The sequence below is a fragment of the Ascaphus truei genome, chromosome 5 (assembly GCF_040206685.1).
Source record: "Ascaphus truei isolate aAscTru1 chromosome 5, aAscTru1.hap1, whole genome shotgun sequence".
Taxonomy (NCBI): Eukaryota; Metazoa; Chordata; class Amphibia; order Anura; family Ascaphidae; genus Ascaphus; species Ascaphus truei.
In genome coordinates this window covers 137088499-137114524 of record NC_134487.1, presented here as the reverse complement: position 1 = coordinate 137114524, position 26026 = coordinate 137088499, and the positions used below count along the sequence as shown (strand labels likewise).

The 26026-nt window shown below is 41.0% G+C and overlaps 1 protein-coding gene and 1 long non-coding RNA gene across 4 annotated transcripts in view; one reads left to right on the top strand and one right to left on the bottom strand.

Moving 5' to 3' along the window:
• The window catches only part of HTR4 (5-hydroxytryptamine receptor 4), a 460473-nt gene that overhangs the window by 247010 nt on the left and 187437 nt on the right, over positions 1–26026 (top strand). For all 3 annotated transcript variants that reach the window (XM_075600936.1, XM_075600935.1, XM_075600937.1), the window contains exons 3-4: positions 10419–10544; positions 22221–22421. In XM_075600936.1, the coding sequence (XP_075457051.1) occupies positions 10419–10544; positions 22221–22421 (327 nt within the window). The remainder of the gene's footprint in view (positions 1–10418; positions 10545–22220; positions 22422–26026) is intronic.
• LOC142495433 (uncharacterized) overlaps positions 1–26026 on the bottom strand; it is a 63769-nt gene that overhangs the window by 8945 nt on the left and 28798 nt on the right. Inside the window, exon 2 of the long non-coding RNA XR_012801737.1 lies at positions 22267–22413. This is a non-coding gene — a long non-coding RNA (uncharacterized LOC142495433). The remainder of the gene's footprint in view (positions 1–22266; positions 22414–26026) is intronic.

Sequence of the window (26026 nt, the reverse complement as noted above, 5' to 3'; positions counted from 1 at the left end):
CTCTCTCTCTCCCCCATCTCTCTCTCTCCCCCGTCTCTCTTTCTCTCCCCGTCGCTCTCTATCACCCCCTTCCCCTGTCTCTCTCTCTCCCCATCTCTCTCTCTCTCCCTGTCTCTCTTTCTCTTCCTGTCTCTCTCTCTCCCCGTCTCTCTCTCTCTACACCCCATCTCTCTCTCTACCCCATCTCTCTCTCTACCCCCTGTCTCTCTCTACCCCCCATCTCTCTCCCCTCATCTGTCTATTCCCCTGTCTCTCTCTCTCCCCTGTCTCTCTCTCCCCTGTCTCTCTCTCCCTGTCTATCTCCCCGTCTCTCTCTCTCCCTGTCTCTCTCTCTCCCCCCGTCTCTCTCTCTCCCCGTCTCTCTCTCCCCTGTCTCTCTCTCTCTCTCCCGTCTCTCTCTCTCCCCCGCCATCTCTCTCTCCCCCATCTCTCTCTCTCTCCCCATCTCTCTTTCTTTCCCCCTCACCTCTCTTTCCCTCCCACCTCTCTTTCCCCCCCCCCCCACCCCTTTGTGAGAGAGAACCTGTTGCGAAAATTTTTGATTCCCACCACTGGTTATACATTATATATAAAGACATTGCATGAACATTTAAAAATAATATATGCTATAGGCAGTGTTCGACAAACCTATACATTTGCTCGCCCCGGGCGAGTGGATTTAACATCGTGGCGAGCTCCTATTGGCCCAAGCAGCACACGTTTGGTACCAGGTGGCGAGTAGATTTTTTTGTTCGGCGAGTAGATTTTTTGGTGATTTGTCAACCACTGGCTATAGGCATATGGAACAGTTACAGACCGGATTAAAATGTGAGACAGCTTCAGTTTTGAAAGAATTAAGACTGGTGGTGGCTTTGAGAGTCTAGGGTAGATTGTTACAGTTTTTGAGGGGCTCAATAAGAGAAGGAGGAGCGGCCATATTCTTTGTTGAACCTTGACACCGTGGACAGTCTTTTGAAGTCAGATCTCAGGTGATAAGTGCTGCGTGTGTTAAGGGTGAGGAGCTTGTTCAGATAGGTGGGTAGCTTGCCCAGAAAGTATTGGAAGGCAAGACAGGAAAAATTAACTTTGTGCCTTGACTGAAGTGATGGCCAATCGAATTCTTCAAGGATTTTGCAGTTACATTGGAGGAGAACGTGGCATATTGAGGATGTCTAGTTTGCTAAAGTGAGTTTGGGGTGCTGTATCATATATTTTGTCCCCATAGTCTATAATTGGTCAGTCTATAATATTTAATCTGGTGTGCACTTTCTGACCAGCTGGTTTAGGGAGGGTTCCTATAAAGTACACCTAGTTTGGCATAGGTTTTGGATCAGTGTATCAATGTACAACCTAAATGTTAAATGGGAGTCAAACCATATGCCCAGATATTTAAAACTAGTGACAGGGGCTAGAGTGGTATTAAAGTTGGTTCTGATCTGTGGATCCATCATTGGTATCTTTAGAAATGTAGCCTTGCTCCCAAATACCATTGTTACAGTCTTGTCAGTGTTTAAAAACAGTCTGTTTTGGGAAATCCAGTTTTCAAGTCTCGAAAAATCAGATTGAAGTATGTGTCCAAGGTCAGAGATGCTAGGGCTGTGTGCATATAAAATTGTGTCATCCGCATACATGTGTATTGAAGCTCCCTTACAAGCTATAGGTAGATCTTTTATGAATTCTGAAAAGAGTAGGGGCCCCAGAATAGAGCCTTGCAGGACACTGCAGGTAATATCCAACAGGTTGGAGTTAGAGCCTGAGATAGACACATGTTGGGATCTACCGGACAGGTAGGAGTGAAACCAGTTTAAAGCATGTTCCCCTATTCCAGAGCACTGGAACTCTGGACCACTGGAGCTAAAATGTTTTTATGAGAAAGTAATACATTGAGAGTTACCTCTCGTTTTCAAGTATGTCCTGGGCACAGAGGTATAATGACAAATACAATGGTTACAAATACATGGTTACAAATACATGGTTACATTAAGTGAACATGGTTCTACATAATATATAAAGAAATTGCATGTACAGGTTAACATATTTTAACTTTTAGGCGTATTAAACAGTTACAGACCAGATTAAAATGTGTGACAGATTTAATTTTGAAAGAACTTAGACTGGTGGCAGATTTGAGAGTCTCAGGTAGATTGTTCCAGGTGTGAGGTGCTCAGTAAGAGAAGGAGGTGTGGCCGGATTCTTTGTTGAACCTTGGGACCGCGAACAATTGTTTGGAGTCAGATCTCAGGTGATAAATGCTGTGTGGTAGGGGTGAGGAGCTTGTTTAGATAGGCAGGTACCTTGCGCACAAAGTATTTGAAGGCAAGACAGGAAAGATGAGCTGTGCGCCTACACTCAAGTGCTGACCAATCAAGTTCTTTGAGCATTTCGCATCGTGTTGTAGTTACATTGGAGGACAAAGCGGCATATTGAATTGTAGAGGATGTCAAGTTTGCTAAGGTGAGTTTGGGGTGCTGTACCATATACTATATCCCAATAGTCTATAATTGGCATTGGTATCTGCTGTGCGATGCACTTTCTGACCAGTGGGCTTAGGGGGATTTGTTCCTATAAAGTACATCGGGTTTGACATAGGTTTTGGATGTCAAGGTAACAATGTGCAACCCAAATGTTAAATAGGAGTCAAACCATATGCCCAGATATTTAAAACTAGTAACAGGGGCTAGAATGGTATTAGAGCTGGTTTTGATCTGAAGCTCCGTCATTGGTATCTTTAGAACTTTAGCCTTGGTCCCAAATACCATTTTTACCGTCTTGTCAGGGTTTAAAAACAGTTTGTTTTGGGAAATCCAATTTTCAAGTCTCAAACAGTCAGATTGAAGTACGTGTCCAAGTTTGGAGAGGTTAAGGCTATGTGCAAATAAGATTTTGTCATCCACATACATGTGTATTGAAGCTCCCATACAAGCTATAGGAAGATCATTGATTAAGACTGAGAAGAGTAGGTACCCCAGAACAGAGCCTTGCGGGACACCGCAGGTGATATCCAAGGGCTTAGAGTTAATGCCTGAGATAGAGACATGTTTGGATCTACCTGATAGGTAGGAATGAAACCAGTTTAAAACATGTTTCCCTATTCCAGAGCAATAAAGTTTGTTTAGCAAGATAACACGATCAACAGTATCAAAAGCCTTTGCAAAATCTAGGAATATTGTACCAGTAAGTTGTCCCAGTTCAATTCCACACTGGATCTCATTGCAAACTTTTAGAAGGATAGTTACCATGGAGTGTTTTGGACGAAAGCCAGATTAGAATTGGCTGAGGAAATTTGTCTTGGTATAGTAATCACTTAAAGCTGCAGTTCAGTCTTTTTTTTTTTTTTTATTTATTTTTTTACTTCAATAGTTTTATGTGTGCAATCTCTAATTACCTAAAGAACTGTATAGCTGCAGGTCAATTCGTTCTCCATGTATTGATAAGTCGAAATTTGGTGACATAATTAGTGAAGGGATCTGTTTATATTCTGCTTGTCTGTCAGTGGAAGCTCATGAATATTCATGAGCACTCCTGCACTGACATGTGCTAGAGGGAGGGCAGGGCTGACAAAGGGTGTGCCAGGGCTTGTGACAGGACATGAAGGGGCAGTGCCTTAGCAAATGGCTGTTAAAATAGAATACAAGAAAATTGGTCTTTAAAAGTTGTTTTTTTTAAAACAGAAAATGCTAAAAGTATTTTTTCTTACTACAGAACTGATTTATTTAAAAAAACACACATGCAGGATATTGACTGAACTGCAGCTTTAATAGGGAGCGGACACATTTTTCCATTACTTTGGCTAGCTTTCCACTTTCTCTGAAAGATATCAGCTCCGTTCATTTGAAGGAAGTGGAAGTATTCCTGGGTAAGAAGACCGTGTGCTGTGTAAAAGTGAAAAAAGAGCTAACTCTACTAGTGTTCACTACTAATATAAAGTGAATTAATCTTAAATCTAGTGATATAAAAAATATATAAAATAGTGCACACGTGATAAATGACGTGAATAAATGTGTACATAAACCTCCTGCTCAAACCCAGCTGGTTAGGGACTGGTTCCACTGGTCCCTCAATTCGTACAGATTCGTGTGTGATCCAGGGGGAGCATGGAAGGAAAATGAAAATAAAACACAATCTAAGTGTTTGATAATAAATGGGTTAATACAATGGTGTATCTTGGCTCGTATGTGTTGCCTACTCACAGGATTCAGACAAAAAACGGGCAGTGTGACACAGTGGTCTTAGCGGAATGGATCTGTGGATTCTTGATATGGTGTGGACCCCCAATCTCAGCAGGACAGCATACGATATGTGGGAGAAAGAGTATCCATAGTGCAGACCAATCATGTAAAAACTTAACTTTATAAGGCTTAAAAATGCACACTTACAATAAAAACAAAGTAATCAATAATTGATCACATGAATGTGATGGAAGAGAGGCAGACTGTGGATAATGGGCTCACCCGCCACCTCCGGTGCGCATGCGATGCGTGGGATACTGCTACGCTGGACGTTCCCTCAGATGCGCGCCGTCAAGTCTCAACCGGTGGACTCCGATGCGTCACTGCCGGTTCAGCCGTGGTACGTCACTTCCGGTGGAGGGCTCCCAATCTCCGTCCCTGCTTCTCTCTCCCAGTAGGCGGGTACCACTCTACGCGTTTCGCCAATCGGTACATGGCTTCGTCAGGAGTGGCACCCGATTGGCGAAACGCGTAGAGTGGTACCCGCCTACTGGGAGAGAGAAGCAGGGACGAGATTGGGATCCCTCCACCGGAAGTGACGTATCGCGACTGAACCGGAAGTGGCGCATCTGAGGGAGCTAAAGACACACACCGAAACCAACGGGCAGCGCAAAGACTGGAGCGTCCGACGCCCTAGCACCCAGGAGGGGGCTGAGAGGAGGGAACGTCCAGCGTAGCAGTATCCCACGCATCGCATGCGCACCGGAGGTGGCGGGTGAGCCCATTATCCACAGTCTGCCTCTCTTCCATCACATTCATGTGATCAATGCTTGATTACTTTGTTTTTATTGTAAGTGTGCATTTTTAAGCCTTATAAAGTTAAGTTTTTACATGATTGGTCTGCACTATGGATACTCTTTCTCCCACATATCGTATGCTGTCCTGCTGAGATTGGGGGTCCACACCATATCAAGAATCCACAGATCCATTCCGCTAAGACCACTGTGTCACACTGCCCGTTTTTTTGTCTGAATCCTGTGAGTAGGCAACACATACGAGCCAAGATACACCATTGTATTAACCCATTTATTATCAAACAGTCTACACTTAGATTGTGTTTTATTTTCATTTTCCATCCATGCTCCCCCTGGATCACACACGAATCTGTAAGAAGACCGTGTCACAGCATACTGAGACGGGGCCTTAGGCTTCGTTCCCGGTGTCGGCGCTGCTCGTGCGCACGCCTACCAAGCTGGCAGTGCGTGCAGCTCTATTCCCCGGTTTGTGTAGAGCTGCAGGGGGAAGAAGGGGGGGTCATGGGGGTGTAGCAGGGGTGCAGCCATGACGTCACCTGGCAGGTTCGCCCTCATTGGTTGAACCGCCGGAGGCTTGGCCAGCGCTCCATCACCAGATCTGAACACAGTTTTCCTTTCTTTAGAAAAATCTGGTGGCGCAACGTGGCGGCCAACACTGGTAGTGGGCCCAGCCCCATTGAGGGGCAGCTCTTGTCCCTGCAGTGCACACCATAGCGGGCACTGCAGCAGGCAGTGGGGACCAAGCCTTAGAGCTTTCCACTAACACATGGGATTGGTTTTAGCAGTTTGAAGGAAAATGGCAGTGATCAGATTAAATAAAAATTGGAGTGGGTGATTTATTGTGAATATAAAACAAGAAAAAAGTGGAATTAACCTTTAAAGTTTAAAATTAGGTTAACCTTGTGCCTTGTTCTAAATTTGTTATATATTTTTGTTCCAATATTGACAGTAATTAAAAGCAGTGTGCCAAATATACCAACAATGAGGGTGGGTTCTTGTATCACAAGGGATTGTGATCAACATCCCAGCAACACAAATTACTATAATCAGGCAGCAGCATTCTCCAATACAAGGAAAAACTAAATGTTTTTGTTAAAGCGTTATTATAAGTTAACTGTAATGCTTTAAGTAAACCACTTTGTATTTTGACAGTACTTGAGAGCTCTATATTCTAATTATAGTAATTTGATGTCGTTTTTGGAATTTTTACTACCCCAAAATAATATCTGCACATGCTCATGACATTCCCCATACACTATGCTTTTTGCGACCTTAGAAGTAGATCTGTAACAGGGGAGGAGAAGTGATTTATTTACTGGTTATGTCATTACCTCTTGAAGGGTAAACCTCGTTTTGACTCATATGGCACAACTGGTTGAAGGATAGTCAACAGATCGTTGTTGTAAATGGAACTTTTTTTAGGTTGTGCTATCGTTGTGAGTGGGGAAACAAATACAAACCAGCGCCCACAACAATAAAAGATAGTATCCAATGGGTCCAAATTGGATGAAAGTCCAGTCAGTCCAAATCAATGATAAGACTCCATTCGATTGGTCAGAAACATGTGAACAAATACAAAAGAAAAAAATCATAGTGTATACTGCATAATAGCACAAACTACATGAAAACAAATAAGACGAACAATATTAAACATATAACAAAGAAGCTGAAAATAGTATTAAACTAATTTATTATAAAACACAGAGGAGCCTGTTGCAGCGGATCATAAAGGGGTTAAAACCCAAAACCCTACTTACAACAGGACCGGATACAATGGGCATGGAAGACCAAACAGTGGCAGATGACTGAAGCAGAGCGAGTCCTCTGTGTACACTCGGGTCGGTGGGGAAATCCCACAAGCTACCTCCGATATCCAGGGAGGTCCCAGAGATGATGCGGGATGCACAGATGAATGCAATGAAACCTCTCTCGTACAGTCCACGTGTCGTGTGGAGATGGTCCAAAACGCAACACAGATCCAGCTTCCTCCAAAGGCGCTAGACTGCCGACGGGGGGGCGCAGGGTTTACAGAGGCCCCGCGCGCTTCCCGAAGGCACTTAAATTAAGTGCCGGGGGAGCTGGAGGGCCTCTGTAAACCTAACTTACCGTGGCTCCGGCGGCTTCCTCCCTGCGTCGCCATGGCAACGCGGTGTCAAAATGACGCTGCGAGGTCAACGTGGTCAACGCTATGCGAGGTCAACGCTATGGCAACGTGATGTCATTACGCCGGTGCGCGGGTAAGTTGGGGTTGGGGGGGGCGCGGGAGTGAGGGGACATCTGGCAGGGGGGCACAGGGAAAAAAGTTTGCGCCCCCCTGCACTAGAGTACACTATACCAGGGTGCTCTCCTCGGTGCCTCGAGCCACCTCCGCTGCTCGGCCTGGCGTCAAATGACGTGCAGGGTCATGTGATGTTGTGTTGCCATGGTAATTTGACCCTGGGTTACCATGACGATGCATTGCTGGAAGGGAAGGTACTATAAGTATATTATGGAGGCTTCATGCGATCCCATGGCATTTAATTTAAATGCCTGGGGGGAGAGTGCGGGACCTTTATAACTGCCGCGCCACCCCCAGAAAATCTAGTGCCCCCCAGGGGAATTAAAGTTAGTACTGTATAGTACATTATATTTACCTTTATTTACCTTCATTATAAACTTTGCCAAATAGGTGGAGATGAGCCAATGTCAGAGGTGTATTGTGCGTACAAGCTGGGGTCAATCATATTGTCTGCATTATCTTTATCTTCATTATATACGTTGCGAACCGGGTGGAGATGACCCAATGTCAGGTGTGTACAGTATTGTGCGTAAAAGACGGGATAACTCATGTAATCAGCATTATAGTTGATAGGTGCCTGCTGAAGCCGGTAATAAGGCGGGGCCAGGTAGCAAGGATTGCTGCTCATCAGGTTTTCAGTCATGGTTGGCCTGTTATTGCAATAGTATTGGGTAGCCAGTTTGGGTACCTGTACACTGCAGGGTCGGGAAGTACGTACAGGTGCTGTACGAATCTTAAATGGATGAAACCCGACCTTTCTTCTTTTGCAGTCGCCATGAGCAAACGTAACGGCAAAAGCTGGGAGCACAGACCAATATCCTCTTGTACAGGTATCTCCCAGAGGAGGGGCTGTGCGAAAAAAGCACCCATCATTAGTTAAGGCTTGCCTTATCGTTGGTTCGGTGAAAATTTGAAGAATTCATATTTTTCAATTATGTAGTCGTAAATCTCTGCTAAAGCTAAAGCATCATCTGTACACTGTTGCTCAATAAAGTCTTTTAGTCACCACCTTAGCCACCCTTGTCTGCTTCATGGCTGTGCTCCGTTCCTGTCTCCTGCTGGAGAGATTCTCTGCTAAAGTCGCCTTCTTATCTGTTCCAGCATTAATTGCAGAAAATATGAGAAATGCTTAATTACATTGTGGTTTGGTATAAGGATTTGACATGACTTGACATGATGTCCATTCAGCAATTGCAGGGATAGCAATGTAGAATAACAGGCCAAGCATTGTGTATACTGTGGAGATTTTAATTATGAAACGCCTAAATTTGATAACATCTTCAGTGAGCAAGGTCAATTTACAATGGATGACTTTTGTGACCACTCTTTTTATGTCATTTTTAAACACCTGCAAATTAGACTACACACAACTCACTGGTTGCCTTGTGCAAAGGGATTCACTTTTGCCATCTGGCACACAGAACTGCACCCAAACAAATCCCAATCACATTAATCACGGAAAATCAACAACGGTTAACATGCGTATAGAATACAGTAGACTTTCCGAAAACGGCGCAGAGAAATGATTGAATAATGGCTGCTGCATCTATATATACAGTACAAATATATTCAGGGACAGTACAAGGAGCTTTCAAAAGAACTATTCATCCTAAGGGCAGTACCAATGACACAGGGTCATCCCTTAAGATTTGAGGACAGGAGATTCCACCAGCAAAGGAAAGGGTTCTTTACAGTAAGGGCAAATAGAATGTAGAATTCATTACCCATAGAGACAGTGATGGCAGATACAAAAGTTATCTTCAAAAAAAAGGTTGGACCTTTTTTTTTAGAAACGAAAGGTATACAGTGATATACCAAATTCCCCATAAGATGATATTTTATGGGGGAATGAGGGGGGTTGCTTGCCTTCCTCTGGATCAATATTCTGTAAGTACAAATATAGGATAAGTATCTGTCATCTAATTGCAACATTGGTTTAACTTGATGGACATATATTTTTTTCAACCTCATCTACAATGTAACTATGTAACTAAAATAATTTTGTTTGCAACCTTAAACCAGTTACTTTATCAATTTGTGCCTTAGGCTGCGCTAATAGTGCCGGCGACGCGACATCGCTCAAAAATAAAACCATTGGCTCCATCACCAGCACTTATAGAAAGCACGACAGCGACGGAGCGACGTCAAGGAAAAAAATTTGGTAGCGGATTAAATTTGATTTTTCAGAGACTGTCGCCACATGTGACAGTCTCTGAACCAATCAATCACCCTGTCGCCAGCGACGTCGCCAAAAGTAAAATGAAAACTTTTGCTGGTGGCGACGGGTGACGTCATCCATCGCGTTGCTGTCGCGGTCACTATACGCGCGGCCTCAGGCACCAAATGTTAGTAGTTTGTATATGATTTACAAACTAGTTATTTAACAATCTTATCAGAAAGAGATTACTTAATGATCATACAAATAGCATATGTTTACCTTGATGACATTTATATAAAAAGTTTTTTTACAACCACATGTACTGTAGTTATCTGTTTTGTTTTTCTTTTGTATGTGACAATCATTCAACTTGAATCTACTAAACATGCTGCTATTAGTTCAGTTTGGTCAGGGGAGTGACTGGCCCTTTACAAAGCTTACTCTTTCTGGGTTACAATATTTAGATACAGTGCTTTTTGCGGGGAAAGAAAGAACAAGATTGAATGAGAGAGAAACATGTAGAGAAACAATTCCCTCATAGACCATGATTTATCAAGCGACGGTACAAGTTAGTACCCTCGATTGGCGTTAACTCCAGTTCAAGTCAGTGGGAGTTAGCGCGGGATAATCTGCACTAAGCCGTACTGGCGCTTGATGCTTCTGGGCCATAGAGTGATAATTGAAATGCTGAGAAACAGGTAATAAAGGAAACATGATCATTATGAAGGGCACACAATTTATAATAAATAAACATGCTGATTAAGGAGTGATTCTCTTTATATCAGTTTCTATTATTAGTTAAAATCTCTGATAACTCACAATTGGCTGTCAAATGTCTGTGGGTTTATTGTTGCTTTAATTATATATTTTGGTTTAGATGCACATTTATTTTACCGGCTATCTTCCTTTAACCTGCTACCTGTGACCTGCTAATAGGCTCCTCATATCATCTGTCCATATAGATTCTCCAAGTACTGATGTGTATTTTTTTTATGTCTCCTTGGCTCTTTATTCCACAGCTCAAGTGAGGAATTCGGAGTGGCGGAGAAAATTGTGCTCATCACTTTTATCTCAGTAGTGATCCTGATGACCATTCTGGGCAACTTGTTAGTGATGGTGGCAGTATGTCGAGATAGACAGTTAAGGTCAGTGGTAGTGTTGTACATTCTTTTCAAATAATTGCATACGTGCTGTCAAAATGGGCTGAATATCCGTAGTAATTATGCAACAGAAATGGGTTAGATTCATTAAGCTCCAATGCAGGGTACAGCACCCGACTCAGTGTTAACTGACATTCAAGACTATACCCTGCATCATAGCTTGATCAATTTCAGTGCTTGTGCCATATTTACTAAGCTTTCTTCTACCACAAGATACTTTCCAGCATTGGAAGGCACCTTACAGCCCATTCAAGTCAATGTTTTTTTGTTTTTTTTTACTGTACTTTCTGTAGGTCAGAATTGTATAAAGTGGACACCCTATGTGTGTTTATGTTCAAATTATGAAAGAACAAAAACACTAGGAGCTTACCCCAAATTACGAAACAGAGATAAAAGAATGGTATAATAAAAGATAATGATTAACTCCAGTAGGTTATCTCCGAAAATAACCAAAGATAACCTTTGATCCCTTCTGCTTCAACCCGGTATAGGGATCATCCAAATCCCTCAAGATACATAAAAACAGAAAAAACAGGGGAGCAAGGGGTTAAATAAATCCAGGGCACAAAACTCGCAAATGGTCACAAATAATAGAGGTAAAAAACCCTAATAGGGGATGATGATGGTGGTGATAATATTAATAAACGTACACGACCTTGTGTAAGCATGGGTACATAAAGGTATCTTTGATAACTACTCCAGCTTGTCCCAGGAGGAGGAGATGTATGTATGATATTAATGTTAATAATAAAATACTTACACGGCCCTGTGTAAGTAAAGATGTGGTATAAGGGTCTGTGGGGTTCAGCTTAACCCTTCCAGGATGCAGACCAAAATCAAGGCACCAAACTGTGTTCTTTAAATAAGAACTGCAGTCAAAGCTTCTCCTTTAGGTGCTTGGAGTTAGGCAGTCCTTTTCATTCTCCCCGATCCAGCAGTTCAGGGGGTGAGTGAGGCACAGTGTCAGTATAGAGTTTCAAACTGAACATTTATTAGATAAAAACAGCTGCACAAATAAACACATGGATAACACTCACATAAAATAGTCTTTAGGCTCTTAGCCGTGTTTTCAGTGAAACTTTCAAGCCACAGGGGCTGCTCAACTCCGCGTCCGGAGTGCAGGGAGATGACGCGCCTCTTCTCGGGAGCAAGTTGTGGCTGTCAAAGTGTTTACTGTCTACGGAAGCCTCGACTGATCAAAAACAGGTACAGTTGGAGCAACGCGTTTCGCCGTGAACACGGCTTCCTCAGGCTCTTAAGTTGTGGTTAGAGGGGTCCCATCAGTATATATAGACCCTCAGAGATGATTAATTACATAATTAAAGGGGGCTGTCCCCAAAGGCACATCTTTAAAGCTGAAAGTGGGTCCAGCCACTCCTACTGTCTGGGTATCTGTACTCGATATGGCTAGCTGTACCTCTATACAGGAAGCATTTCATAACATCCTTTGTATTTATACAATTTACACAGTGGTAATAATACAAAATTTAGAAAGTCAAAAAATAATAAAAAAATACCATGAAATTCATCATTCCTATTTTTAAGTGTGATTATTTGGCCATTTCTAGTTTATGGGCTCAACCAAAAAACAAATGTTCCCTTTACACACTCTCATTGTAAAATTTGTACAAAAAATATTATTATTTAAAACCTTTAAAATTAATTTATCACATGAATTTATACATATGTATTTAAAATCTTAAAAAATAGTTAAAAAATACTACTTTATTTAATTTAAGTCAAACTTATTATAAGCTAAAAACAAATTTAAACTTGCATAGATTTATCATATTCGCAGATTAGCTAAAAAGTTAATATTTGGGAAATGGGAGAAGAAAATAAAAAGAGTAGTTTAGTCATATTTTGTGTAAGAGTATATATATATATCAAAAAACATCCTATTAAAAGTAAGCAAAAATGTAATAAATATCTTTATTGATCTAAAAATTGGTTTGGATATACTGTAGGTAGATATAAGTTACCATAAACACAGAACACGAAAATGGGGAAAGTGTGTTTTATTATATGAAAGCTGCAATGTCCAACTCTACGTTTAAACCATTGGGGGTGAGGCTTTAAAGCTTACAGATCCAGAATGTCTCCCTTTGACAGAGACGCCTGAGTCTGTCACCCCCCTCCAGTTTTCTGTGACCAGCTCTAATCCCCTATATATTAATCCCGTGGGGTCTCCTCCATGTTTTTGGTTAAAGTGCATGGATACACTATGAGATAACAGGCCTCTCCTAATGTTCCCTATGTGTTCCAGTATGCGGACCCGCAAGCTTCTTGTAGTCCGGCCCACATACTGGAGTCCACATGGGCACTCAAGTAGGTATACCACAAGTCATTTTACAATTGATGAATTGTTTTGTAGAAAAAATTTCATTAGTGATATTAGAGCTAAAACCTACTTTGTCCGTTGACGCATGTTGGCAAGCTTTGCAATTAAAACAATTAAAAAATCCTACCGGTTTAGGTAACCAGTTGTTTGTTTGAGCTTTAATCTCTTTCTTATAAACGTTAGGGACCAGTTGATTTTTAATATTTTCTGCTTTTTTTTAAATTACTCGTGCAGCCTCCGGTAGATAGTCGTTCAATAATGTCTCCTAACGTAGAATGTGCCAATGTTTCTTTAAAATGTTACTTATTTTATGGGCTTCGCGATTATATCTTGTGACGAAGGGCATTACCCAATTTGTGCTACCCTCCTTAGGTTTAGACATTAAGAGTTCCTCTTTACTTAACTGTAAAGTTCTATGTAGGGCTCTATCGATCACCTCTGATTCGTAATCTCGTTCCTCAAATTTCGTCCTTAGCACCTCTGCTTGCTGGCTAAAAACATCAACTTCTGTGCAATTACGCCTAATACGGCGACATTGGCCATAGGGGATATTGTTCAACCATCTGTGATGATGACAACTACTTCTTAGCAGAAAGTTGTTAGCATCAACCTCCTTGAAATATGTTTTGGTTTTCAGAGTGTTATTTTCAATGTATAACGTTAGATCAAGGAAGTTGATGCTACTTGAACTGCTCTCAGACGTGAAAGTGAGGTTCACTGAATTGTTGTTAATATGCCTCAAGAAAAGTTCCAAATCTTCACTACTCCCCTGCCAGATGAAAATAATGTCATCAATGTATCTTTTCCAAAGGACCAGGTTCGCTCCGAAGGGATTGCCTGCCCAGATGTTATTTTCTTCCCAGTGGGCAATAAAAATGTTGGCATAACTCGGAGCAAACCTGGTCCCCATTGCCGTCCCGCATCTCTGAAGAAACATAGACCCATCGAACCAAAAGAGGTGATGCTTCAAAATGAAATCAATTCCCTCTAGCAGGAAAGTTTTCTGCTCCTGCGGAATCATTGTATCCCTCTCTAGGGCCACTCTAGGGCCTCACAGCCATCCTCATGCCGAATTGAAGTGTATAGTGAGGTGACATCACAGGTTACTAATACAAAACCTTCCTGCCACTGTACTCCCGATAGGATATTTAAAACCTGTAAGGTGTCTTTAAATAGGATTTAGCAATAGTGGCATATTTCTGTAAATATATATCGACATATTCAGAAAAGTTCTGTGTGAGAGACCCAATACCTGAAATAATGGGTCTCCCCGGTGGCTTCAGGCGATCCTTGTGAATCTTGGGGAGGAAGTAGAACACCGGCTTAACCGGTTGTATTTTTAATAAATAAGTGTACTCCTTCTCACCCAAGATCCCCATGTCCCTTGCCTCACTCAAAATGCTTGTTAGCTCGTCTTGATACATCTTTGAGGGATCCTGTTCTAATCTTTCATAGGTTTGTAAATCACCCAGGATACGTTGTGATTCTTGGAAATAATAACTAGTATCCATAACAACAACCCCTCCCCCTTTATCCGCTGGTTTTATCGTAATACTGCTGTCCTCTTTTAATACTTTTAGTGCCTCCCTCTCTTCTTTATTTAAATTATCACAGTATTTGTTTCCCCTATTGGTCAATTTTTCAAAGTCATCCATGATTAACTGGTTGAAGACCTCTAAGTGCTGCCCTTTGCAGTGACTTTGATAAAAATTTGATTTATTTCTCAAATCTGAATGGACGAAATTGTCAGGTGTGGTTAAGTTTAGCTCTATTGCTGCACTTCTTTGTGTGGTTTGCCCTGGAGCTTGACTTATAACCTTTTTATTGAGGAAGAAATGCTTGACAGTTAATTGACGCATATATATCTGTGCGTCTATAAAAAGGTCAAAACCGCTTGGACCTCTTGAGGGAGCAAAATTCAATCCCTTAGCTAAAACCTTTGTTTGTGCCTCAGTCAGCACCTTCGAACTTATGTTAAAAACACTGCTTAGTGTGTTGATCTTTTGCTCCCGACGTTTCCTTCCTCCCCTTTTTCCTCTCTGCCTCTTTTTTTCCCTTCCCCTCTATGTTCCCGGAGACCCCCGGGTCGTCCAGGCTGGAAAATTGTTTTTTTACCGTCGTTGGAGACTGAGGTACCTGGTCTAAAAAAGAAACGCCTGTCCTAGATCTGTCTACACGTTCCCAGATTGGGCTTTTTGGTGCAATATAATTTCTCCTTCTCTCCCTATAATCTCTCCTCTCTCTTCTATCCCCATATCTCTCCCTTGATCTTTCCTCCCTCGATCTCCTAGATGCTCTATCCCTCCTTGGGGATCTGTCCCTCCTTGGGGAACGTTCCCTTTTAGGTGAGTACTCCCGCCTGTCCCGCCAGTCACTCCTGGGATATCTATAATCTCTCGTACGGTAATGTGGGTCCCCCCCTCTAGTTTGTGAATAATTGGGATATCTCTGCTCCGCCTCTCTTGCATGGCCTCTATCATATCTTGCGAAATTGTCTGATTGCAAACTAGTGCTGGGATGGTTATCCCTACCTTTCTCTTTAGGTTTCTGTTGTGGTTTGGATTCCCTCTCAATCACATTGCTCTTAATCCCTTCCTCCTCTGGTTTTTTTGATGCGGGCATATTACTAGTTTTAATCAGACTTTTCTTACCTCTTGGTGGGTTAATAGATGTATTTCTCTCTTTCCCCACTGCTGAATTGCTCCTATCCCTCTTTACCTGGTCCCTTGTCGAAGATTTATCCCATTTCCTTTGTTTACCATCCCTGTAATCTTCCTCATCCCTCATGAATTTCTTATTCTTATTCATGAGGATATTCCTCTCTAAAACGTCTAAACGTATTTAAAATATTATTATTTAAAACCTTTAAAATTAATTTATCACATGAATTTATACATATGTATTTAAAATCTTAAAAAATAGTTAAAAAATACTACTTTATTTAATTTAAGTCAAACTTATTATAAGCTAAAAACAAATTTAAACTTGCATAGATTTATCATATTCGCAGATTTGCTGAAAAGTTAATATTTGGGAAATGGGAGAAGAAAATAAAAAGAGTAGTTTAGTCATATTTTGTGTGAGTATATATTGAAGCAGAAGGGATCGAAGGTTATCTTTGGTTATTTTTGGAGATAACCTACTGGAGTTATTAATTATCTTTTATTATACCATTCTTTTATCTCTGTTTCGTAACTTGGGGTAAGCGCCTAGTGTTTTTGTTCTTTCCAGTATACCACATCCCTGCTGTTGGCTGCTACCCTATAGTCTTCACGTTCTAGATTTAAAACATGTCAGATATGGAGGTAGTTGAAGATTTAACTACCCCCATAGAGAACTCACCAGATACCATTGCACCGAGTGTGTTTGAAAAAGAGCACTACGGAGCAACGATATGGAAAGTAAACTGAGCATTAAGAAGGAAGTTAACATCACAGACACCGTTAAGTCAAAGTTTGAAAAGCTAGACAAAGCAATGAAGGAACTACGTATCCTCCTAGATCGATCCTATCTAGAGGAATACCTTAGAGTCTCTAGAATTCCAAGAGGGCTTAGGGTTTCCAAACCTGCCTCTTTTGATTTAGTTGAAATAGAATATAGCTGCATGTGGGAAAAAATCCTGGACACATGCAGCATAGATCTTATGAATTTACTGATATCTCATCATAATATCACATTACAGAATCTAGATTTAGAGATTAATCAAATTAAAACCATTCTAGAACCCCTCATGCATTGCCCTTCGTTTAAATCGTTGAATAAGAAATTATCAGATGAATTAGACGTTTTAGAGAGGAATATCCTCATGAATAAGAATAAGAAATTCATGAGGGATGAGGAAGATTACAGGATGGTAAACAAAGGAAATGGGATAAATCTTCGACAAGGGACCAGGTAAAGAGGGATAGGAGCAATTCAGCAGTGGGGAGAGAGAGAAATACATCTATTAACCCACCAAGAGGTAAGAAAAGTCCGATTAAAACTAGTAATATCGCCGCATCAAAAAAACCAGAGGAGGAAGGGATTAAGAGCAATGTGACTGAGAGGGAATCCAAACCACAACAGAAACCTAAAGAGAAAGGTAGGGATAACCATCCCAGCACTAGTTTGCAATCAGACAATTTCGCAAGATATGATAGAGGCCATGCAAGAGAGGCGGAGCAGAGATACCCCAATTATTCACAAACTAGAGGGGGGACCCACATTACCGTACGAGGGATTATAGATATCCCAGGAGTGACTGGTGGGACAGGCGGGAGTACTCACCTAAAGGGAACGTTCTCCAAGGAGAGACAGATCCCCAAGGAGGGATAGATCATCTAGGAGATCGAGGGAGAAAAGATCAAGGGAGAGATATGGGGATAGAAGAGAGAGGAGAGATTATAGGGACAGAAGGAGCGATTATATCGCACCAAAAAGCCCTATCTGGGAACGTGTAGACAGATCTAGGACAGGCGTTTCTTTTTTAGACCAGGTACCTCAGTCTCCAACGACGGTAAAAAAACAATTTTCCAGCCTGGACGACCCGGAGGTCTCCGGGAACATAGAGGGGAAGGGAAAAAAAGAGGCAGAGAGGAAAAAGGAAGGAAGGAAACGTCGGGAGCAAAAGATCAACACACTAAGCAGTGTTTTTAACATAAGTTCAAAGGTGCTGACTGAGGCACAAACAAAGGTTTTAGCTAAGGGATTGAATTGTGCTTCCTCAAGAGGTCCCAGCGGTTTTGACCTTTTTATAGACGCACAGAAATATATACGTCAATTAACTGAAAAGCGTTTCTTCCTCAATAAAAAGGTTATAAGTCAAGCTCCAGGGCAAACCACACAAAGAAGTGCAGCAATAGAGCTAAACTTAACCACACCTGACAATTTCGTCCATTCAGATTTGAGAAATAAATCAAATTTTTATCCAAGTCACTGCAAAGGGCAGCACTTAGAGGTCTTCAACCAGTTTATCATGGATGACTTTGAAAATTTGACCAATAGGGGAAACAAATACTGTGATAATTTAAATAAAGAAGAGAGAGAGGCACTAAAAGTATTAAAAGAGGACAGCAGTATTACGATAAAACCAGTGGATAAAGGGGGAGGGGTTGTTGTTATGGATACTAGTTATTATTTCCAAGAATCACAACGTATCCTGGGTGATTTACAAACCTATGAAAGATTAGAACAGGATCCCTCAAAGATGTATCAAGACGAGCTAACAAGCATTTTGAGTGAGGCAAGGGACATGGGGATCTTGGGTGAGAAGGAGTACACTTATTTATTAAAAATACAACCGGTTAAGGCGGTGTTCTACTTCCTCCCCAAGATCCACAAGGATCGCCTGAAGCCACCGGGGAAACCCATTATTTCAGGTATTGGGTCTCTCACACAGAACTTTTCTGAATATGTCGATATATATTTACAGAAATATGCCACTATTGCTAAATCCTATTTAAAAGACACCTTACAGGTTTTAAATATCCTATCGGGAGTACAGTGGCAGGAAGGTTTTGTATTAGTAAACTGTGATGTCACCTCACTATACACTTCAATTAGGCATGAGGATGGCTGTGAGGCAGTTAGGGTGGCCCTAGAGAGGGATACAATGATTCCTCAGGAGCAGAAAACTTTCCTGCTAGAGGGAATTGATTTCATTTTGAAGCATAACCTCTTTTGGTTCGATGGGTCTATGTTTCTTCAGAGATGCGGGACGGCAATGGGGACTTGGTTTGCGCTGAGTTACGCCAACATTTTTATGGCCATTTGGAAAATAACATCTGGGAAGGCAATCACTTCGGAGCGAACCTGGTCCTTTGGAAAAGATACGTTGATGACATCGTTTTCATCTGGCAGGGGAGTAGTGAAGATTTGGAACTTTTCTTGAGGCATATTAACAACAATTCAGTGAACCTCACTTTCATGTCTGAGAGCAGTTCAAGTAGCATCAACTTCCTTGATCTAACATTATACATTGAAAATAACACTCTGAGAACCAAAACGTATTTCAAGGAGGTTGATGCTAACAACTTTCTGCTAAGAAGTAGTTGTCATCATCACAGATGGTTGAACAATATCCCGATGGGTGAACAATATCCCCTTCGGCCAATTTCGCCGTATTAGGCGTAATTGCACAAAAGTTGATGTTTTTAGCCAGCAAGCAGAGGTGCTAAGGACGAAATTTGAGGAACGAGATTACGAATCAGAGGTGATCGATAGAGCCCTACATAGAACTTTACAGTTAAGTAAAGAGGAACTCTTAATGTCTAAACCTAAGGAGGGTAGCACAAATTGGGTAATGCCCTTCGTCACAAGATATAATCGCGAAGCCCATAAAATAAGTAACATTTTAAAGAAACATTGGCACATTCTACGTTAGGAGACATTATTGAACGACTATCTACCGGAGGCTGCACGAGTAATTTAAAAAAAAGCAGAAAATATTAAAAATCAACTGGTCCCTAACGTTTATAAGAAAGAGATTAAAGCTCAAACAAACAACTGGTTACCTAAACCGGTAGGATTTTTTAATTGTTTTAATTGCAAAGCTTGCCAACATGCGTCAACGGACAAAGTAGGTTTTAGCTCTAATATCACTAATGAAATTTTTTCTACAAAACAATTCATCAATTGTAAAATGACTTTTGTGGTATACCTACTTGAGTGCCCATGTGGACTCCAGTATGTGGGCCGGACTACAAGAAGCTTGCGGGTCCGCATACTGGAACACATAGGGAACATTAGCAGAGGCCTGTTATCTCATAGTGTATCCATGCACTTTAACCAAAAACATGGAGGAGACCCCATTGGATTAATATATAGGGGATTAGAGCTGGTCACAGAAAACTGGAGGGGGGGCGACAGACCCAGGCGTATCCGTCAAAGGGAGGCGTTCTTGATCTATAAGCTTAAAAGCCTCACCCCCAATGGTTTAAACGTAGAGTTGGACATTGCAGTTTTCATATAATAAAACACACTTTCCCCATTTTCGTGTTCTGTGTTTATGGTAACTTTTCTCTACCTATATCCAAACCAATTTTTAGATCAATAAAGATATTTATTACATTTTTGCTTACTTTTAATAGGATGTTTTTTGATATATATACTCTTACACAAAATATGACTAAACTACTCTTTTTATTTTCTTCTCCCATTTCCCAAATATTAACTTTTCAGCTAATCAGCGAATATGATAAATCTACGTAAGTTTAAATTTGTTTTTAGCTTATAATAAGTTTGACTTAAATAAAATAAAGTAGTATTTTTAAACAATTTTTTAAGATTTTAAATACATATGTATAAATTCATGTGATAAATTAATGTTAAAGGTTTTAAATAATAATATTTTTTGTACAAATTATACAATGAGAGTGTGTAAAGGGAACATTTGTTTTTTGGTTGAGCCCATAAACTAGAAATGGCCAAATAATCACACTTAGAAATAGGAATGATTAATTTCATGGTATTTTTTATTATTTTTTGACTTTCTAAATTTTGTATTATTACCACTGTGTAAATTGTATAAATACAAAGGATGTTATGAAATGCTTCCTGTATAGAGGTACAGCTAGCCATATCGAGTACAGATACCCAGACAGTAGGAGTGGCTGGACCCACTTTCAGCTTTAAAGATGTGCCTGTGGGGACAGCCCCCTTTAATTATGTAATTAATCATCTCTGAGGGTCTATATATACTGATGGGACCCCTCCAACCACAATTTAAGAGCCAGAGGAAGCCGTGTTCACAGCGAAACGCGTTGCTCCAACTGTACCTGTTTTTGATCAGTCGAGGCTTCCGTAGACAGTAAACACTCTGACAGCCACAACTTGCTCCCGAGCAGAGGCGCGTCATCTCCCTGCACTCCGGACGCGGAGTTGAGCAGCCCCTGTGGCTTGAAAGTTTCACTGAAAACACGGCTAAGAGCCTAAAGACTATTTTATGTGAGTGTTATCCATGTGTTTATTTGTGCAGCTGTTTTTATCTAATAAATGTTCAGTTTGAAACTCTATACTGACACTGTGCCTCACTCACCCCCTGAACTGCTGTATCGGGGAGAATGAAAAGAACTGCCTAACTCCAAGCACCTAAAGGAGGAGCTTTGACTGCTGTTCTTATTTAAAGAACATAGTTTGATGCCTTGATTTTGGTCTGCATTCTGGAAGGGTTAAGCTGAACCCCACAGACCCTTATACCACATCTTTACTTACACAGGGCCGTGTAAGTATTTTATTATTAACATTAATATCATACATACCCCTTCTCCTCCTCCTGGGACAAGCTGGAGTAGTTTTCAAAGATACCTTTGTGTACCCACGCTTACACAAGGCCGTGTAAGTTTATTAATATTATCACCACCATCATCATCCCCTATTTGGTGTGTTTACCTCTATTATTTGTGACCATTTGCGAGTTTTGTGCCCTGGATTTATTTAACCCCTTGCTCCCCTGTTTTTTCTGTTGTTATGTTCAAATCATGAAGGAGGAGAAAATGATTGGTAGACCCACAAAACAATTATTTAACATACAAAGCAATATGCCTTTTCCATTATAGGTCAATTTTCAGCCATTGGTTGTTAGAAATAGGAGACCCATTGCAATAGAATGTGAAGTACAGTGAGTAATTCTCCATAACAATGATTCAAAGAATGGGCCTGGCTTTGTTAAGTTGATTGTTACCCCATGTTATTTAGAAGTTGAAGAGAATCCCTTTCTTTCTTTATTTTAAACACAATGCACCTACTCCTCCACAGAGACTTTCCAGCTAATTAGAAGCGTACACTGTAGCTTCACTGTCATATTCTCTAAGCTTCAGTGCATACACACTTGACCCTGTCTCTACTCTTGACCCTGTCTCTAATTTAAGTTAAATATATCAGAGACATTAGTCTTTAACTCAACACACCCCATACGATTATTTGAAGTACTTCACCTTTCAAAATTTCTAGTGAAAACATGTAAGCTAAAAGGTGAAATCCCACTCTGAAAATAGTTGAGCAAGCACAGAAATGCAAATGTTTATTGTTAAAAATCTCTTCTTAGAAATCATGTTATAAGCATTGAATAGAAACCATTATTTCCTATGTAGAATATGGTAGTCTTTCTGTTCTATCCCCAAACATCTATCAATGAGCTATCTCTAGAATGTTATATTAAAGAACATTGCGGTGGTAAGTCTATATACTCTGAAGTGGCTGTTTTTGGCCAAAAATCCCCATTGACATCCACTTCTCCAAGAAGGCTAATAACACATACCTGTATGTATTTTTATGGTTCTCTAGCTTGTTTTTACTTATTATAAAATTAACGTTCAGGTTATTGCTGTATTTTTTTTTTATAGGAAAATTAAGACCAACTATTTCATTGTGTCACTTGCTTTTGCTGACCTGCTGGTGTCGGTACTTGTAATGCCCTTTGGAGCCATAGAGCTGGTACAGGACAAATGGATCTATGGGGAGACGTTCTGCTTGGTGCGCACCTCACTTGATGTTCTGCTGACCACAGGATCCATCCTCCATCTCTGCTGCATTTCACTGGACAGGTATGAGTCAAACAATCAAAAACTGTCTACATGTGTCATTTAACCCTGGTTTGAACTATATAGTTTAATTAAGTAATAATCCCCCACGAACAGGGCATTACTGGCCAATAATGCCCTTGCTGAAAGAGTTGAAGATCTGAGGCACTTTAACCCAGCCAGGGCATTATTGGCCAGTAATGCCATGTTCTTCTGGGACTATTACTATTATAGGCTAAATGTAGTCTTATTTTGTTTTTAAACATTTTTCATAAAAAAGAGACACTTTTGTAGTCATATTGATTTTTATCATTATGATTGTCTATATTCTTTTGCTTTTACTGCAACATTATTAAAAGGAAATTGTACATACACACAGCCCCCCTCTATACAGTACACACACACACTCTGCAACCCCCCTCTATATATACAAACACACTCTGCAGTCCCCGCTACACACTCTGCAGCCCCCCTCCTCTACACCCACAAAAACACTGCAGCCCTTGTCCACCCTCTACACACACAACACACACAGCAGCCCCCTCCCCTTCTACACCCACTGCAGCCCCCTGTAAACCCACAAAACTGCAGACACACACACCAAAACACATTCTGCAGCCCTCCTCCACCCTCTAAACACACAATGAAGCCCCACTCTGCACCAACAAAAACACACTGCAGACATACACACCAACAAAACAGACTGCTGCCCCCTCTACATAACAAAACAAACACCAGCAGCACCCCTCTACACCCACTGCAGCCCCAATGTAAACCTACACACTGCAGACACACACACCAACAAAACACTCTGCACCCCTCCTCCACCCACAAAACACACACTGAAGACACACACACTGAAGACACACACACTGCAACCCCCCTCTACACCCACAAAAGACACACACAGCAGCTACACACCAACAAAACAAACTCTGCTGCCCCATCTCAACCCACAAAACACACTCTGCAGTCCCACGCCCCCACCTCTGTACCCACAAAACACACACTGCATACACACACAAACCAACAAAAAACGACTGTGCCACCTCTACATCCAAAAAACATACACTGAAGACACACACACTGCAGCCTCTCCAATACACCCACAAAACAAACACAGCAGCTACACACCAACAAAACAGACTCTGCTGCTCCCTCTACACCCACAAAACACACACCAACAGAAGACACACAACACCAATAAAACACTCTGCTAGCCCCCTTTAGAGCCACAAAACACACAACAGACACACAACCCTTTCTTCTCACTCTCCTGTGCGGAGCTCTCTGCAGGCAGGGTGGGGGAGGAGTCAGTGCCTTGCTGGTGCCTCCTGTCCAATCACCTTCCCTGTCAGAGAGCTGATCTCACTCTTTGTGAATGAGAACTGAAAGCTGATTGGCTGAAAAACTTGGCAGGGTGCCAAAAATTCTCGCCCATTACTGATTGGTTAAAATTCCGGGCATTATCCAATCAGCGAACAGGGATTTCAATAATGCCCGGAATTTAACAGCTTTAGCCTATAATAATACTTAATTACACTTGAAGAGCTATACTGTAGTCATAGTGTAATATATTTGACTGCATTGACATGAAAGAGGTTGTGCATCAAATTTTCATTCTACATTGCATACTGTACATAAGGATAAGGTTTCAAAGGCTCATGTACAATATCTGTGAAAATCTGTCCTATTTAAAAAATGTATCACAACTTTCAAAATATCTAATACATTTTATACTTCTAATTTTTAATATGTATAGTCACATGTGGCCCTCGGAGGATTTACCTGCAGCCCCCTCAGTGCAGAGGAAATGGAGATGTTGCTGGTGTGGCTTGTAGCTTGTTTCCACTCCTTCAGCTACCTACTGCACCGACACACTTTATTCGAGCAAATACCCAGTATGTACCTGGCAGATACCTGGAATGCGCTGCTCCTTACCTCTGACAAACCCCGTTGCGTTTGCCTTCCCAGCCTGGGTTCATGCCTGGCTGACGGGCGGCTGATCTGTTAAATGATAATGATTAGGATTTAATATGCTGCAATGCTTCGCGTGTCTACCAGATGGCATAAATTCATGAATTGTAATGCAATATATATATATATATATATATATATATATATATATATATATATATATATATATATATACTGTGCAGTATTGCAGCCAGCGGGAATGAAATGCTTCAATCCCTGCCTGGAAAATAACCCAATGCACTCGGGCAGAAAACAGTCACAAACCTCAATACACCCGGGTATACCCGAATTCGTGGGACTAGCCGAGCTCGAATAAAATGTGTCGCCAGTGTAATGACTGTGCTAATCACTAGTTTCCAGTGGAAGGAGAGGAGTGTTACAGTTTTAATCAGCACACCAGCATTAAGAAGCTGACTGGAGGGGGTGGGGAGAAGCTCCAACATCTAATGTGGGTAATGTGTGGCCCTTTCGAGGGCTTAAGGTGTGCATATGTAGCACTTCAGGTTTATCATGTTACCTACCACTGCACTAAGTTAATGTATATAAGAGGATTAGCTGTTTCCGTGTCACACGTAATTATTTAGCCAGTGTTTCGACCAGAAAAGTTAAATCAGTGCTACTCTTCGGTCCAGATCATCCTGTAGTTAGACACAAATGTTTTTTGAAGTTGCTATAAGGCAATAAGCCACCTCCAATGTCTTATTGCTAAAATCTGTTTAAATACAGCCTTATATATCTACCCTGATAGCTTGAATGTGATAACTGAAGTGGCATCAGTGCAACAATCATCGTTTTTGGGGTTTATAATAAAGATACCAAAATAAAACAGGAAGGAAAATTTCCAATTTACCCCCCAAAAAATATTGTAACCAAAAGAGAAAAGTTTTAAAACAGAACCAGATATTTTGGATGTATTGTAAATTAATTTTGAGTCGGTGTATTTTACCCTCCTGTAGTAGGATCTAAATTTCAGTGCATTACACTTTTAGTACACGATGCACAAATACGTAGTCTATATGTTCTAAGTGGTGCTATTCTATCAAACACCTTCCAGAGACAAAATAACCTCATGGCCTATTCAATTACATCGGCCATAGGGTGTAATTTGGGCACCTGAAGGTATCTTAGTAAATATGGTCCCGAAAGTCTTTAATTCCTTTTAAGATATATAGGAATAACAGAATAGGCTACATTTCCCGTATGATGATATGCTATTACCGCACACACTTTGTTTCTCTCACAATACTAGAGAAGTACTGTACTGTATCACTTTTTCTCCTTTGTCTCTATGAAATGCACTGTAGCCCCCACTCTTCTCTCACTATAAAATGTAAGGCAAGCTCTTCTTCTACTCCACTCTCATGATAAATTGGCACATTGGCACAAGAGACTAATTTCTAACTACAAGATACAAGTCAATGGCATTGAATGCCAGAACAGGGTGCAATAACTCGCATCATGGAAGCTGTGACTAAAGAGAGAAGGTTCTCAGAAGCTGAAGGAGTGACATCAGGAGCAAGACAGATAAAGGGGAAGCAGCATAGGTTTTCTGTTGCAATCCTTTCATCTTAGATTGTGAGCAAGAGGGAATCCCTCCAAGGCCTGTGAAACTGCCGTCATTGAACTACATGAAATCTGAGCTAAGCCTTTTG